Genomic DNA, 16,071 nt, shown 5'->3' on the forward strand with positions numbered 1-16,071 from the left:
TATTTATATTTCATAATACCTTTCATGCATATCCAGAGTGCTTTATAGATATAAAAAGACAAAAACCATTATGCATGGATCTTGATACAAATTCTCTACCATCCCAAAAATACATCTTAAAGATGATTTAAAAACCATTAAAATCAACAAATGTTTTAATTGCAGTGGGAACTAAGATTTGTGTTTGTCTCTCTTCTTCCTTCTCAGTGGCAGCATTCTGTTGAAAGGGCAAATCCTTGACCTACCAATTCAGAAAAATTATTCTTGCAAAATGAGATGCTTTTATATTAGTTTCAGGTTTTGGCAACAATTATTCAAGTGATACCCAAGACACATGGATAGCATAGCATAAGCACTCAACATCTTTTTCTTTCACTTGTCATGACTTTTCTTCATTCAAGTGATTTGTATATGTGAAGTTGCTTGGGATTTTGGTCTTGTATCCGCTTTAGAATGGGGGAGAACTAAGGAATGCCGTGTAGTGCTATAATATTGCCTGTCAAGGGCATTGTTTCTTGAGTACAAAGATCATTATGAATCACATAATGAGAACATTAGTTCATTCAGAGTATATGTATTGACAGATCTCTGTGTGCTTAATATAAACTTGAGAAGCTTTACAATTTTGAAAGGGGGCGGATGTTTTGGATCTTTGAATCATTTGGGTTGAGAGGACTTCTAGCGGGTCATTGGAGGAGCAAATTTCTTCAGTCTTAATTTGCTGTAATATGATTGTAAGGAAATGGTTGCTGTAGCAGCTGGGTGCTCACTGATGAAATTGGAAAAACAGAATACATTTATATTTACATGTCTGCAGTAGGTTTGGTATTTTAAAATCACTGATGCTTCTCCTAGGATTCAAATCAGTTGGATTATTTGTTATAAAAAAGACAAAAACTAAACAAAGATCAAAGTATATAACTATCTCTTGGTTCTCAAAATATTTCAGGGGTCACTTATGATCTCTGGCTCTTTAATGTTACAGATGATAAAGAAGGGGGAACTTTGCTATAAAAACAGTTTTTCATAATTTAGTTTGTTGTTTACCTTTGTACTTTATATGTAAAAGAAAGGAATTAATTCACTGTCTGTGTGTATTTTATTGTTTTTATCATCCTAGTGTTTGATGACTGTGTTCTTTGGGTTTTGTATCTTATTTTATTATCTGAATATGCATACCAGCTCTCTTATATTTATTACACTTTCCCTTCCTTGGTGAGTAAGGATGCCCCAGTGATTAGGGCATTGGCCTATGGCTTGGGAGACTAGAGTTCAGTTCCTTGCTCTGTCACAGATTTCCCGTGTGACCTTGGGCAAATCATTTTGCCTCTGTGCCTCATTTCCTCAATGCAAAATGGGGAATGATAGTACTGCCTTTCAGGGATGCTGTGAAGATAAATACATTAAAGGTTGTGAAGTGCTCAGGTGATGGGCCATATAAGTACCTAAGATGCTTTTAACTGTCATGAACCAAATATTATCTGAGGCCCCAATTCATTAAACTACTATTGAAGGTAATAGGACTGCTCACATGCCTAAAATTAATCATGTCTTTGATGTGCTCTAGATGAAGATGTACTATGTGTGTTGTAGCACTCAAAAGCCACAGCTAGGATTGCATCAGGTCCTGTACATGTGGTAGTCACATTTGGACAGGTAGCAAAATTATCTGTGAATGTAAACTTTTTTGGTCTTGCATCAGTAATGGTTCTACACATTCAAGTGTTTTATTTTTCAGTTTTAATTTAATTTTTAATAGAAATGAAAGGGGGAAAATGTGGGACCCCCAGGAAAGGAATATAACAGATATAAATGTTCATGTTAGAGCCTGACCCTCAGTCAGATGCAGGTGGGCACAGGCATTTGGCTGCACCAACCCAGCTGCATGATCAAGACCTATATTAGCAAAAGCGCATACAATTTTGAGATGTTACTATAATAAGATGCAGATTAGCATCTGGTAAAGCATATAGTTTTGTCTGTAAACTTGAAGAGAAATACTTGGTTGAATATAGACTGTCATTATTTAATCCCAAATCCAAATGAATTAACCACATCCATAATTTACCACAGAGACAGCTGAAAATAAATTTATGTAATAAGATTTCAGGATTGTCACTCTGAAACCTATTAGGTCTGTAGAGTCAGTATGAATCGGTGGAAACAGCTGCAGGCATGGTTGAGGGCTCTTTTTGTTCATAATATAAACAGATTGAATCATCACTTGTTTTCGCAGAGAGTTATCAACCAGTTTGACTTTACACGTTACACTTGTGAAGTGTACAGCTTCAGTAAGGCATGTATGAATGTCATGCCCGAGAGTCCTAGACCATTGTGGTATCAGAAATAACTCAGCCAATCACCACCCTTACCCTATCGCTAATTTGGATGCAGTTGTTTCAATTGGTTGTAGGAGAGAGACTGCAGGGATGGTGGATTACTTGGCACACTGCCTCAGTGAAGGCCACACCCCAGGATTGCCACTCACACAGAGCCACACCACTTTCCCAACACATCGCAATCCACCCACAGCAACAGAACCAGAATGCACAGTAACTCCCGAACACATAGCCCCTCACCTCCGCATAGACCCCTCATTTAGTACCCTCACAAATCCATGCAACGATCCCCACACAAATCAACACAACCAGCACACACGAGAAACTCACACATCACTCTGAAGCCTAGACTGTCTGTTGAATCAATGTGAAGCGTTGGGAACAGCTGTAGCACGACTGAGCTCTTCTTGTTTAGAGTATCACCAGATTTAGTTGTCACTGGGATCCATATTCTTTTATTGTCCATTTTATTCTCAGCCATTTTTGGCTTTTTTTTTCTGAAATCCCTTAGAATGCATCTGAATTCTGAGTGTATAAACTAATACATTTTTGGGCTCCAAGCGTTGATCTTAAAGGGTTCTCTGTTCTCTCTATAAACAAAGTAAAGATTTTGTTTCCTGTTATAGAATGTACTGCAGCATCCTTCTCTTCTAATTCAGTTCCTGCCTCTGAAACAGCTCTTTATTTCTGGGTGAGGTTTTGCATCACCCCCCTTGTCATAGAGTCTAAAGAATGTAATTGCTTCTCTTTGGGATGTCTGATTGGTAAATTTTGTCTTGGACTTAATTGCTTCTTAACAACACAGTCCTTCATTCACTCTCTAATGCTATATATATTTGCTTGTCTTGACTGACAGCTTTTGGCTACCCCAAGCTTCCAACTACTGATTGAGCTGAATGCTGAAGATAAGATAGAGGAGATGATGACCTCTTCCACATTTTGTTGCTGAGATTCATTATCTAGGGATCTTACTGGATCCTTTGCTGCTTCTGGATGTCCAGCTAACCTGGAGATGATGAAAACATGGATCTCTTTGGCTAGATCCTCATCTGCCAAGAATGGGAACAGTTTTCTCTCTTGGTGAACATGGATTTCTTGCAGTTTGCATCTATAATAAATCCCAAGAGTGGACACGACTAGATAACCTTAATAGAGGATGAGGTCAGCATGCTGGCGAGCCCCTCAGAGTGTTTCTCACTTGTACTTAATCTTCTTCCTTTAAATGGAAAAGTAGGACTTTACACTTGATCTCTTCTTTATATTTATAACAGAATGCTTGTCCTTCTAAACTAATCTCTATCCTTACAACAACAAGATGGAAATGATGTTAATTCTTCATAAAAGTTGAGGTGTATCCATTGTGGTGCCCTCTGTGTCAAGTACAGATTGTATTCCTACAGTTTATCTTTTTATGCCTCTAGTTTGAAGCACAAATAAACACATGTTAATATTGCCTAAATCCCTTTGCGGCTCGATTTGGGCTATGGCTGCTGGGTCTCTTCAGAGACTCAAGGTGGGTGAGGTAATATCTTTCATTGGATCAGCTTCTGTTGGTGAGCAGGAATAGCTTTTGAGCTTACACGTAAGCTTGAAGACTTGTTTTGCTTACCACCAGTGGTTGGTCCAATAAAATCTATTGCCTCACCCACCTTGTCTCTCTAATATCCTGGGACTGACATGACTACAACAACTCTTCAGAGTGTATGATCTTTAAAATGACTTTAAATGAAGATATATCAGGTATATAGTTATATAACAATGAAGTAGTTAACATATTTTTTGCATCTCTTTTATGAAGAGATGAAATTAGAAAGCTGGCAGTTGAGTGGCCTCTGAGTTTGACCTACCTTTCTTCTGAACAAATTAATCTGTAACTGAGCCACTATCATAGGCTTTCTGAGGCTGGTGATGGCTCAGGATGCTTTGCAGGCTCATGGTGAGCACTCTGTTTGAACAGCGTAGCCCTTTATTAGCTGCTCATCATTCATCCAGCTTACAACCATTTATGCTCAATATTTCCTTTTAAAAGTATTTATTTGTATGTGTGCATATGTTCATGTGTATGCATGCATGTACACGCAAACACAAGATAGCCATTCCAGCGGACAGTATACCAGAGTAATGGACTCCATCTTGGCGGAAATGGACAGTCTTGGTGAAAGGTATTAGGTAATAGACGTTCTTTACTAGAAGTAAAACAATCTATTAAAGTAGGATTATGAAACATTAGAATAATGCCTGCAACAACCTGGTGTCAACGGGTGATGAAAGAAATAGATGAATGTAATCTTGAAATCTGTGGAGTAAGCAAATGTTGATAGCCAGGAGGTGGCAAAAAGCTATTTAAAAATGAAAACAAAGGCATAATATACTTGAGGGGAAGGGAAGACAGAAGGGGGAAGATGGTTACCACTCGAGTGAGTAATATTAAATATGACTTACAGAGCAGGAAAAACAAAGTGGGGAGCCAAGTGTCAGTGGATTGCTCCAAAGTAGATTTCAAATACGAAACATGAAAATGACAATTATGCAACATTACGCACCAGCATACAACTACAAGGATGAGATCAAAGATCAATTCTACAGTTGCCTACAAACTCTGTTGACAAAATTCTCAAGCTTGACATTTAGTTAGTATTGGAGGACTTCAATGCTAAGGTTGGGCAATGGAGAATGCAGGAGGCAAGCACAGCCTCGGTTCCCATAATCTGATAAAACTGTGCCTGGTCTTAGGGCTCAATTAGTGTAATGCTATTCCCCTACAAAAGTATCCATAAAGTAACTTTGGAATTTCTCCCAATGACGTTTTCAGGAACCACACTGACCATCTATCTATGGGAAGGAAATTTAGATAAAGTGTTTAGGATGTCTCAGCATACACAAGCGCTCTTATCGGACCTGACATAATTATGTGTCGCAAAACTGAAGCTCAAACTAAAAAAAAAACTCCAAATCCCAAAAAGCATTAAGAAAATTGACACTAACAGCCCAATCAACAAGACATTATAGCAGCAATTTCAAATTGAACTGAAAAACAGATTTCAGGTAGTACAAGACTTAGATCTATTTCTTCTTGGCATATGCGCAATGTGCCTCAGGTGGCATATGACCAAGATTCATCACCGAATTTGGTCCGCTGTTTTGATCATTAGCTTCCCTGTCCCGGGCCATGTACTGATTGGGCGTGAGACATGAATTACTACAGGAAGTCAACACTGATATTTCTTGCTCTTTTCTGTGTGACAATATCAGAGATGTATGCAGTATTGTTGTAGCCAAGTCAGTCCCAGGATGTTAGAGAGACACGGTGTATCAGGTAATATCTTTTATTGGACCAACTTCTGCTGGTGAGAGAGACAAGCTTTTGAGCTTACACAGAGCTCTTCCTCAGATCTGGGAAACATATTTACTTTAGAAGGCAAAGGAATGCAAGAAGTGAGTCGATTCACATACCTTGGCAATAAAGTGTAAGCCAATGGGATTGTCCAGAAGGAAATAATGTCCTGAATTAGCAAGGTGACAGTTCCATATACCAACTTAAACAAGATTTGGTCATAAAAAATCTGCAATTTAAAGACAAACTATGAATTTCCAACTAAAAACTTACTTCTACCTTTACATATGGATGTGAAAGCTGGAAACCCCCAAAGGTATGGACAAACATCTAAATGCCTTTGAAATCAAATACTTCAGGAAAATACGAGGCACTAATGTCTTAGTTCTGGGCAATTACACCTATTTTCCCACTCTGTGGTCTATCAAGGGCTCCCCTTCTAGGCTTTTGGCTCCCTCGCTATTGCTTCTCTTGGGTGGATATGCACACCTCTCTCCCTTTTGATCAAGGTATTTTCAGGCTGCACAGTCCCCTACTATCCTGTGATATCTACAGCAAAAGTATTGAACTTAATTCAGTAAGATTTACCCAGGATATTGTAGGAGATAGCCCCACTCGCCCCAGCTAAATGGCATGAATTTATAACAAATACTGAGATTCCTCAGAATGTTCAATAACCCGTTTTCTCTAAAGTGATCCAGAAAATAACTTGGAATCATTTGGGACCTGCATTAAGAATGCAGCCAGCATGTCTACAAGGGCAGGCATACCATTGGGCAGTTGGGGAAACATGCAAAAGGAGCTGGCTGAAATAATTCCTCAACCGAGCACTACTTGGAGTGGGAAAGTTTATGGGACGTAGCAATGTAGAAGATGCAAAGAGCAGCCCAAGATAAACAGGGATGGCAGAGTCTTGTTTGTGCACTAAGTAATGTCCGATGCTATGGGAAGGATTCTGATATATATAAAAGAGGGGGAAGCAGCTTCAGTCACAGCTGTTTATTTAGCAGGTAATGAGAAAATGAATAGAACGAGAGTGTCTGTTAGTTAATTTAGTGTCCAGAACCTCTTATTTTTCAATTAAAATAATGTATAAGTCAGTTACATACTGCATAATTGTTAGGGTTACCCTAGTAATATTATAGAACACACACAAGTAAAGGGCAATCAGGAGCATAGTTTTATTCCTGTTTTCAGTGCAACAGTAATCTGTCAGCCATCCAAACGTGGATTATCACTGGCCTTTCAAGACTTTCTCCTGTGTTGCCCCAGGAGTTACTTGGACAGAAACACCCATCTATAAAATACGTGTCATTCTCTCTAAGAAAAAAATGTATAAAATAGCATTAACTCCTGCTGCACCTTGCATTGGATAAAAAATTTGAATGGAAACCCAGTGGACGATATGGGGCACTGGTGATGTGTGCTGTCTTTTGTCTTTATTGTATAAGAGTCAAGCTAACGAATGTTGTATCAGTTGCAACTTCCATCTGGCCTTTGCTTTTATCCCCAAATAGAGTATGTCACAATAATCTATCCTGGAGATGGTGAATGCATGGCCTGCTCTAGTTTAGATTTTCATCCAAGAGGAAATGCAGTTTCCTGTCCAGCTGGAGAAGACATTTCTTGCCACTGGTTTACCACAATGATAGATATGGTATAAAAAGCTAAATAGAGTAGAATAGTCATCTGTGTGACTGAATAATGATGGCTTTAATTGTGCACTATTTTGGAGTCCTATCTTGATAGTTAGAAGGCATTCTTCTTCAGTGGAGGGTCAGGTGTTTCTCCTCTTCTGGAGCATATAATTTCTTCCACTGTGCAAAAACTCTGTTTCCAGGGCAAAAAGTACTTGTAAGGGAAACCCAGATTAGTAATGGATTTCAGACTTTCCAATTTCTTTCTTATTTTAAGTGGCAGGGCTGAAAGATCTTGGTATATGGCTATTTTCTGTGTATGTATTTGATGGACCTCTTCTAAAGTGATGCTTTTTTTGTGAGCATAGTAGTGATGTCTCACAATCCTTGGGTCTAGCTGTGGGATGAGGGAAGGAAACAGGTCCCAGACAATACTTCAAAACTCTTTAAAAAGTTTTGCACAGACAAAATTAGGTTATCCTTCTCATTCCCTTGAGGGACAGCTTTTGAGGTGCATGCTGATTATATGCTCGCTAATTTGAAGGTAATGTGTTTTGCCTGAGTTTGTCATTTCCTGTCCTCCATCTTGTTCAGATGAACCATGAGTTCCATCTTCAGCTGTGGATGCTCTGTTGCCTAGGGACACAGTTCTTTTATTGTGATTATGGTTATTGATTTATTTTTGCATTCATTTTATTTCTATTACTAGCTCTTTGAAATTCAATTTAGCAGTGAACAAACTGTGATCTTTGTCTGCCCTTGGTGCCTTACCTGGAGTCCTGCTCCTTATCACCTGTTTTTAAAGAGTATCTCTCTATTTAAGGCACCTTATTCAGTCATACTGCCTGATACTCTAATGGGGAATGAGAAAGTGAAGAAAGGAGAGGCGGTGAAAGCACAGGGAGGGGACACAGTAGAAAACTGGGGTTGAAGAAAGCAGGCTGAGAGGAATATCAAAGTTGTGGTTCAAAAGGGGAAACAAGAAAAGACCAAAGGAGAGGGCGGAGCAGGTGCTGATTTTGCCTTTAATTCTGGGTTCTCTGTTTAATCAATGATCATTTGTAGATAGGTGAAGTATTTATGGACCCAATCCTGCTCCATATAAACTCATCAGGATTTATGCCTTTGACTTCAGTAAGAACAGTAGCAAGCCCAGTATTTTGGAGCTGCTAGAAAATTCACCAACATGGGATTATGTAGTCAATTCTAAGTGACTATTTGTCCAGATCAGTAGCTCAGATTCTGTACGTTTTCAATTTAGTGAATATTTTAATATAAAACTAATTTATTTGAAACATGTTCTTGAAGAAAATAAAAGCAGAACAACTTTTTGGCAAATATGTGGTATTTAGAGTTTGAAACCCTTTTTGGACTTGCATAGCCACTGATCACTTTACATTTACAAATGTGTTCAGGTTCACTGGCTGAGAAAACATCTTGTTCCTTTGACATTGTCCATTAGATCGAAAACTATTAGATAAGGTACAGACGAGTAATAGTCTTGAAAAGGTTCATTCAGAGCACAAACAGAATATTTTGTTGAACACTGACAAGTGAGATGTCTTACCTTTAATTACCTGCTTTAAATGTCTGGATAAAGATATCTTTATGTAATTTCTCTGAGCATACTTGACACAGCAAAGAAGAGCTTCCATAACTTCATTATTATTGTTAGTAATCATGTTTGTTACAGTAGTGTCTAGGGACCTACTAAGAACAGGGCCACTGTGCAAAAACAGTAATAGAGGGTTCCTGCTCTGAAGCGCTTACAGTGTAAATAGACAGGAAAGGGACATAACACACAAGCAGAGTAAACACTGGGGTGGCGATAAATATCACATTAGTTCCATTATTTATTTTTTGGCGGGGAGGCGTTGGACTTACTTAAGGTGGGATAAATGGAAAAGTAGAGGAAGGGAGAGGGGACATTGAAGGGAAGTGGGTGGGGACAGGGCATTGGAGGAGGAAGGCAGGTGGAATGATGCTGAGATGAAGAGCCTGTGAGGGAGGAAGCAGGAGGACATTGAAGGGAACAGCCAATCAGCACAGGTTCAAAACTGTAGAGAATACTCTGATGATGTCACCAGTGTCCAAAGGCATCCTTAAACTGCTGCTGCCCTATATTAGAAGCATTTCCTCAGAAACTTGATTCCTCAGCTCTCTTTGAAGTTACTGGAGTTTTGTAGCTCTAAGGCCTGATGCTGCAGACACACACATGAGTTTCGCAAATAGTCACGATTGCACAAATGGTATTACAGTGAGCATCAGGTGAGAAATAGACTGCAAAGATTTAAATTGTATGAAAATGTGTGTTGTAATAGACCAAATCAATACAAGGTATACTAGAAACACTAATGTCTCTCAGTAGTTTGTTTTTCAAATTTCCCCTGGCACAGCAGTAAATTTTTGGAAACATATAGGGACTAGGGTTTTAGAATTCAATCCTGTTTCCATTTAAATCAGTAATCAGCTCCTATCGACTTCAGCTGAAGTATGATTGAACCTTACATGAATGGTGCTAATATGCACCTGCTTTTTATATTTAAAAACAATGGGGTCTAAAAATGCCACATTCTTTATTGGAACAAGAAAAAGTGTGTGTGGGGGGGAGGAGAGTGAGAACAGGACGTTACTCTGCTACTGCTAACCTTTTCCTGTAAAATTCTCTGCATACAAGCAAATGCTATGTATTTAACTCATTAGCCATTTGTCTGCCTGAGAAAGGACAGTAGATTTGTGCAGCAAGTGGTATTAAAATGCATACACAATTGTTGTCTTCCGCGTACATTTTTATGGTACCATATTCTGCAAAAATAAATACCATGGTTTATATTTAAAAACACAGATTAAAACTATGTTAATACTATGTTAGGGTCGCAAAATTCAAATGTAAATTAGGCAAAGCGGAAGTTTAGAATCTTGTACTAATGTTAGATTACCCAAATTGCACATATATAGTGTTTTCTGTTATTGGTTAAATATTTACATTGAGTTACAATGTAAGCAAGTGAATGTGCAGTGTGAGCGGGTTAATATTGTGGTGAGAAACCTTTGTATCTATTTGTAAATACAGTGTACTGCTTTATTCTAAATTCATGATTTTAAAAGTTTATTAGCTTGTTTTTTCCCTGTTTAATTTCTCTCTCTTTCTTTTGCTTAGAGAGAGAAAGAAAAGGCTAAAATAAAACCTAAAAAGAAAAATACAAAAAGGGTGGTAGTCTCTGTGTGTAAATGAACTGAAATAATAACCATATTAGAGGTCTTTTCCTGGAGTGCATTCTGACCTCCACAGTTCAGATAATTTGAAAGCAATGGCTTGGCTTGGCAGTCAGTAGACCTGCTGGACTCCGTCCCCTTCTACCAGATGTGTGTTCTTATACTCTTCCACTCCCACCTCTGCATTTCAAGAAGAATACCCAGCAAGTATGGCAGCCCAGATGCTGAATGCCCTCTGTCCGTTTTAAATACCTGTATCCTGAAGGCCCTGAGTGTATGGGGTGGAAAGTTATAGAACATGAGAGTTTGAATTGACTCTGCAATCCAGTTATTTCATTTAAAAGAACCAAAAATCTATCCAAGAATCCAGTTTTGGGCAAAAGCTGCACACGTGTCTCGATCCTGTTGTATGCTGTCTTTCAGAGTGGCATATGCATGCACTAGGCATATATTGGAACTGTGCAAACATAGTGACAGTTTCATCCTTTATCATGCGTGTACTCAGTACAGTATTTTCAACTCTTAATAGAAAAATACAGGTTTTGAATGGGGAACCTTAGCAACATTACATTTCTTGGAGTAGGTTACTGAAATGCTAACTTTGAAGCATAAAAGCTCTGCCGCCATTTAGTCTGCGCTAAAAAAAGGAATGATTATAATGCGTAGTAGTATTATTTTACAATGGAAAAAGTGATTTTTTTCATTCTCTCAGAACTCAAACTGCCGGATAAGTTTCCACAAACCTTAAAAATTGTCCATTGGTTTAGGACCACACATGGAAAATTTCAGTGTAGAGGAGCAATGTTCAGAAAGTTATTCAGAGGTGGAAATAGAATTTTGAGAAAATAATTGTGTTATACTGAATACTGTATTAGTCAGATTGTTCAATTTTTTTTGCTCGAGCTACAGAATGACTTTATTTAAATGTCTGCTTGTACCGCTTTAGAATTCTAATATAGAGCTTGATCCACAGCCTATTGAAGTCAATGGAAAGATTCTTGTTGACCTCCATAGGTTTTGGATTAAGCAATAAATAGTCTTTAACTGTCATGGTTTGAGTTTCAGAGATGCATGCACACCTGCACCCCTACATTCATAAATCTGGTTACAAGACCTTTTAACCTCAAGACTCCTTCCCTCCAACATACGTTCACTAGCTTGTTAAGCAAGTGCAACTGATAAGTAACTGTTCTTTAATTTTTTGTCTTTCAGTATCCGCAGTGTGATGCAGAAGTATCTTGAGGAGAGAGGTGAATTAACCTTTGACAAGATTTTCAATCAGAAGATTGGTAAGTTCTGTTTTGAATCAAATGTCCTTGTTTTATGTTTTTAAGCTGGATTTGTTTGTTACTGTTTAGTGCAGCCTGTTGAAGATAGCACTGTAAACTTAGTTAAACATAGTATAGTACAGGGTTTGCAACCTTTTTGTTTCTAAGGCCTCCCCAACATGCTATAAAAACTCCAGAGCCCAGCTGTGCCACAGCAGCTGGTTTTCTGCATATAAAAGCCAGGGTTGATGTTATGGGGTAGCAAACAGGGCAGTTGCTCAGGCTTCGGCTTCAGCCCTGGGTGGCAGGGCTTAGGGCCCTGGGCTTCAGCCCCATGCAGTGGGGCTTCAGCTTTCCACCCTGGTCTCCAGCAAGTCTAACACTAGGTCTACTTGGCAAACCTCCTGAAACCTGCTCATGGATCCCAGATGGCCACAGACTCCTGGTTGAGAGCTGCTGATATAGTAAACTATGGACAGGACTTAAAAGAATGGTTGAACTTTGTTTAAGGTTGAAGAATTATAATTATCTATTGGCAGCCATTTCTGGGCCATTGAGTGAAAGATTGGAACTGTGAAGACCAAGAGTTTTGTATTCCTCTCATCTCTCAGTATTTCTGTTGCAGTCCAGATATATGATATATACCATCAAATCAACCTTGTTACTCCCAAAGATCATGGAGCATCCTCTGTGCCAGCATGTATCCCACACATGCTGTCTGTGGCACCTCTTAGGGTAAAGAAGTTTTCTGGACCACTGGTGGCTTTGGCACCACCCAGTTGGTGGATTTCATCTGATTACTTTCCTTCTGAGCTCAGAGTCTTTCTAATCTTCAGTGATGGACAGTCAGCACATGTTCTCTCACTGTTCATCATCAGATCCAAAGGATAGCTGCTGCTAAACCACATACTATTTATTTAAGAAAGAAAGAAAAACTATTACTGATAAATAAGAGTAAAGAAACACACTTGCTGTTACTCACATATAGATACACTAAGGGAAAGCTGGTTGGGAAAAATAATGTTACAGATTGTTTAACAGTTTTCTATTCCAACCAAAAGTACTGGACTGCAGAACAAACAGATCCTCCTTTTGACAGTACTAATGCCTGTTTATGTGGCTCAGTTTAGCACTTCCCTTTCTGAATAATTGATGTAATGTTGCATAGCAGAGGCAGAATATAAACAAGGGGATCTTTCAGCAGCACTGCCAAATAGAATGATTTTAATTCTCCACATCAGTATGGTATGAGTCAAATCAGACAGTTAAGGAACCAAGGAAACTTGTATTTGATTGTTCATTTCCACTCATCTGGTTAAATGTCGTTTAACTTATAGTCTGTTCCAAAGAACAGTACATGTGGCAATTATTTTTAGATATTCTGTTGTTACAGTACTAGTAGATAGTTAACTCTAACCTGAGAAATTAAAAATAGATGTCTTCTTATTTATCATTTATACTTTGGTGGCATCCAGTCAATAACTGGACCCCATTGTTCAGTATAAACTCATTAAAGATTAGTCTCTGCCCCAAATAGCTTACAGTAGAGTATTCAGACATAAAACTCAATATGTTCAAAGAGATGAGATGCATATTTCAGACATGTTGTGAGATTATATACTTTGCTTTTCCCTCACAGATACTGCTTATATTATTTACTTTTTTCATCCATGTTAAATACTTATATCTCTAAACTCTCATCCTTAACTGTGAAGCTTCTAACCAGTTTCTCCATAATAACAATTTTGCTAGAATGAAGTAGCATGGGGAGAGACAGCATGTCTTTTCTGAAGACAACGTTGGAATGAGGGGAAAAGATTAAGGATAAATGTGGGTGTTTTTAACTGAAGAGACTTTACGTTTTGCTGAAAATACTGTCTTTATTTTGGATGTTCATTTATTTTTTCATTGCTGTTTTCTACCTTGTTCTTTGCTACATTTGTTCTGTTTCTATACGTTAACATTATGGCTTATGGTAGAATATACTCATTCTAATACGCAATGATGTGAGAATGAAGACAGTATCTAATTGTTAAAAATCTAACAACTCACATCTGGTGTTTATTATTATTTATTTATTTATTTGGTTGTATTCTGGTTGTGCCTAGAGGCCACAGTTAAAATTGGGCCCCATTATGCTGGACAAACATGTAGCAATTTATCCTTATTCTAAGGAACTTAAAACCTAAGTTGAGATGAGGCACAATGAATTTTGCAAATGAAATTGGAGAGAGGACATAGGAAACCAAAATAAGACCCCATGGTTACATAGGTTGCCATTGCACTACTTGCCATTGCACTACTTGGTAGTTCCAGATGGATACAAAAATTAGGTTTTATTTTTTTAGTAAGTTAATATCAACTATCCCTGACTGGCTGACCCCAACTACCAGTGGTAGGCTGGTTTCTTGTAAGCAGAGGTGGGTCGCAGCAGTGGCAGCATCTTACAGCCCAGGATGGGTTTGGAGGAGGAGCGACCCATGGCCTTCAGATGCATTCACTATGTGTGTACCATGTGTAGAGCTGTGTGGAAGAACTCAGAGACAGTTGTGACAGAAGATTGGTGGATGAGGTTGGCATTGTGGACTGGCTGGAGGAGGTAGATAAAGGGCAAGAGTGGACAAGCAGGAAAGGGCAGACTTGTGAAGGACCTTATAAATGAAATGAATGTAATATTTGTTTTACATTTGAACATATGGTAAGAACATACAAGAAACACTTTGAATTGTAATAATGCATGACATTGTCAATGTGCTTTAATTCTATGTAGAGTTAAAACCGTATTGTCCTCTTCACTGACCCTGCCTGCCCCCCAGCCATAGATGATGAAACTCTGTTTTAATGACAGCACTGCTAAGTATAATAGTACATAAAAGGTTGTTACAATGAGGAGAGAGAAAAATTGTTTTTCTTAATCTCTGAGGAGAGGACAAGAAGCAATGGGCTTAAATTGCAGCAAGGGAGGTTTAGGTTGGACATTAGGAAAAATTTCCTAACTGTCAGAGTGGTTAAGCAGCAAAGAATCCTGTGGCACCTTATAGACTAACAGACGTATAGACTATAAGGTGCCACAGGATTCTATGCTGCTTTTACAGATCCAGACTAACATGGCTACCCCTCTGATACCAGAGTGATTAAGCACTACAATAAATTGCCTAGGGAGGTTGTGGAATCTCCATCATTGGGGATTTTTAAGAGCAGGCTGGACAAACACCTGTCAGGGATGGTCTAGATAATACTAACTCCTGCCTTGAGTGCAGGGGACTGGACTAGATGACCTCTTGAGTTCCCTTCCAGTTCTATAGTTCTATGATTTCTTTGAATAAGGAGCTGGGGGATTAGAGAGCTGCTGTGAAGGGACAGACCCTTTGCAGATATCCTTAGTGCATAGATTCTAAGGTGGGACGGGACCTTTATGATTCTGTAGCTTGATCTCTGGCATAGAATAAGCCATAGATTTCATCCAGTGATTCCTGCAGCTAGCCAACAGATTGTGGTTGAACTGGAGCATATCCAGCCTTGGATTTAAAGACTCTCACTGAAGGAAAATTTACCATATTCCTTGATAATTTGTTCAAACGATTAATCATTTTTACTGTTAAAAACGTGCATCTCTTTTTCCAGTTAGAACCTCTCCAACTTTAACATCCAGCCTTTGGTTCTTATTATGCCTTTGTCTGCTAAATTTTAAAGTCCTCTAATATCCGATACCTTCTTCCTGAATAGATAATTATAGCCTCTAATCAAGTCACCTTTTTATCTTTTCTTTGATAAACTTTGAGCTCCTGTAGTCTCTGTCATGTTTCCAGACCACAAATCATTCTTAAGTTGTAATCCATTTCTGCATCCTTTCCAGTTATTAAAGTGTGGAAACCAGAAGTGGACACAGTTTTCTAGTACTAGTCCTTGCAATGTCATATACCTAGATTATGTTGCCCCTCTTCTCTGGTTTCATGTTTCCCTTTTATTATGTCTAAGTATTGAGTTAGCTGTTTTAGCCACAAGCGTCCCATGGAGCTCATCTACTGTTAACTCTTAGGGTTAAGAGTCACGACTTTTTCTGCGTCACAACTTTCCAAAATACATTCCTGCAGCTTGAAAGTGTGATCTGTGTGTTTTGTTTCCAGATGTATAGCCTTGCCAAGGATCTCAGGGGATCCTTTGGTTTTGGAGGTCGAATCACTTGTTACTTGCTCTGGGGGGGGGGGTGGTGGGACAAGAGAAGAATGTGAAGGAAACTGAGTAAGAACTTCAGGAATATCCAGTTTGCAGTGGGG

The 16,071-nt window shown here is 38.7% G+C and overlaps 1 protein-coding gene across 2 annotated transcripts in view; it reads left to right on the forward strand.

The window, feature by feature from the left end:
* GRK3 (G protein-coupled receptor kinase 3) overlaps nt 1-16,071 on the forward strand; it is a 132,849-nt gene that overhangs the window by 18,067 nt on the left and 98,711 nt on the right. For both annotated transcript variants that reach the window (XM_050924044.1, XM_050924045.1), the window contains one exon: nt 11,739-11,815. In XM_050924044.1, the coding sequence (XP_050780001.1) occupies nt 11,739-11,815 (77 nt within the window). The remainder of the gene's footprint in view (nt 1-11,738; nt 11,816-16,071) is intronic.

This window comes from Gopherus flavomarginatus, chromosome 15 (genome assembly GCF_025201925.1).
Source record: "Gopherus flavomarginatus isolate rGopFla2 chromosome 15, rGopFla2.mat.asm, whole genome shotgun sequence".
Lineage (NCBI taxonomy): Eukaryota > Metazoa > Chordata > Testudines > Testudinidae > Gopherus > Gopherus flavomarginatus.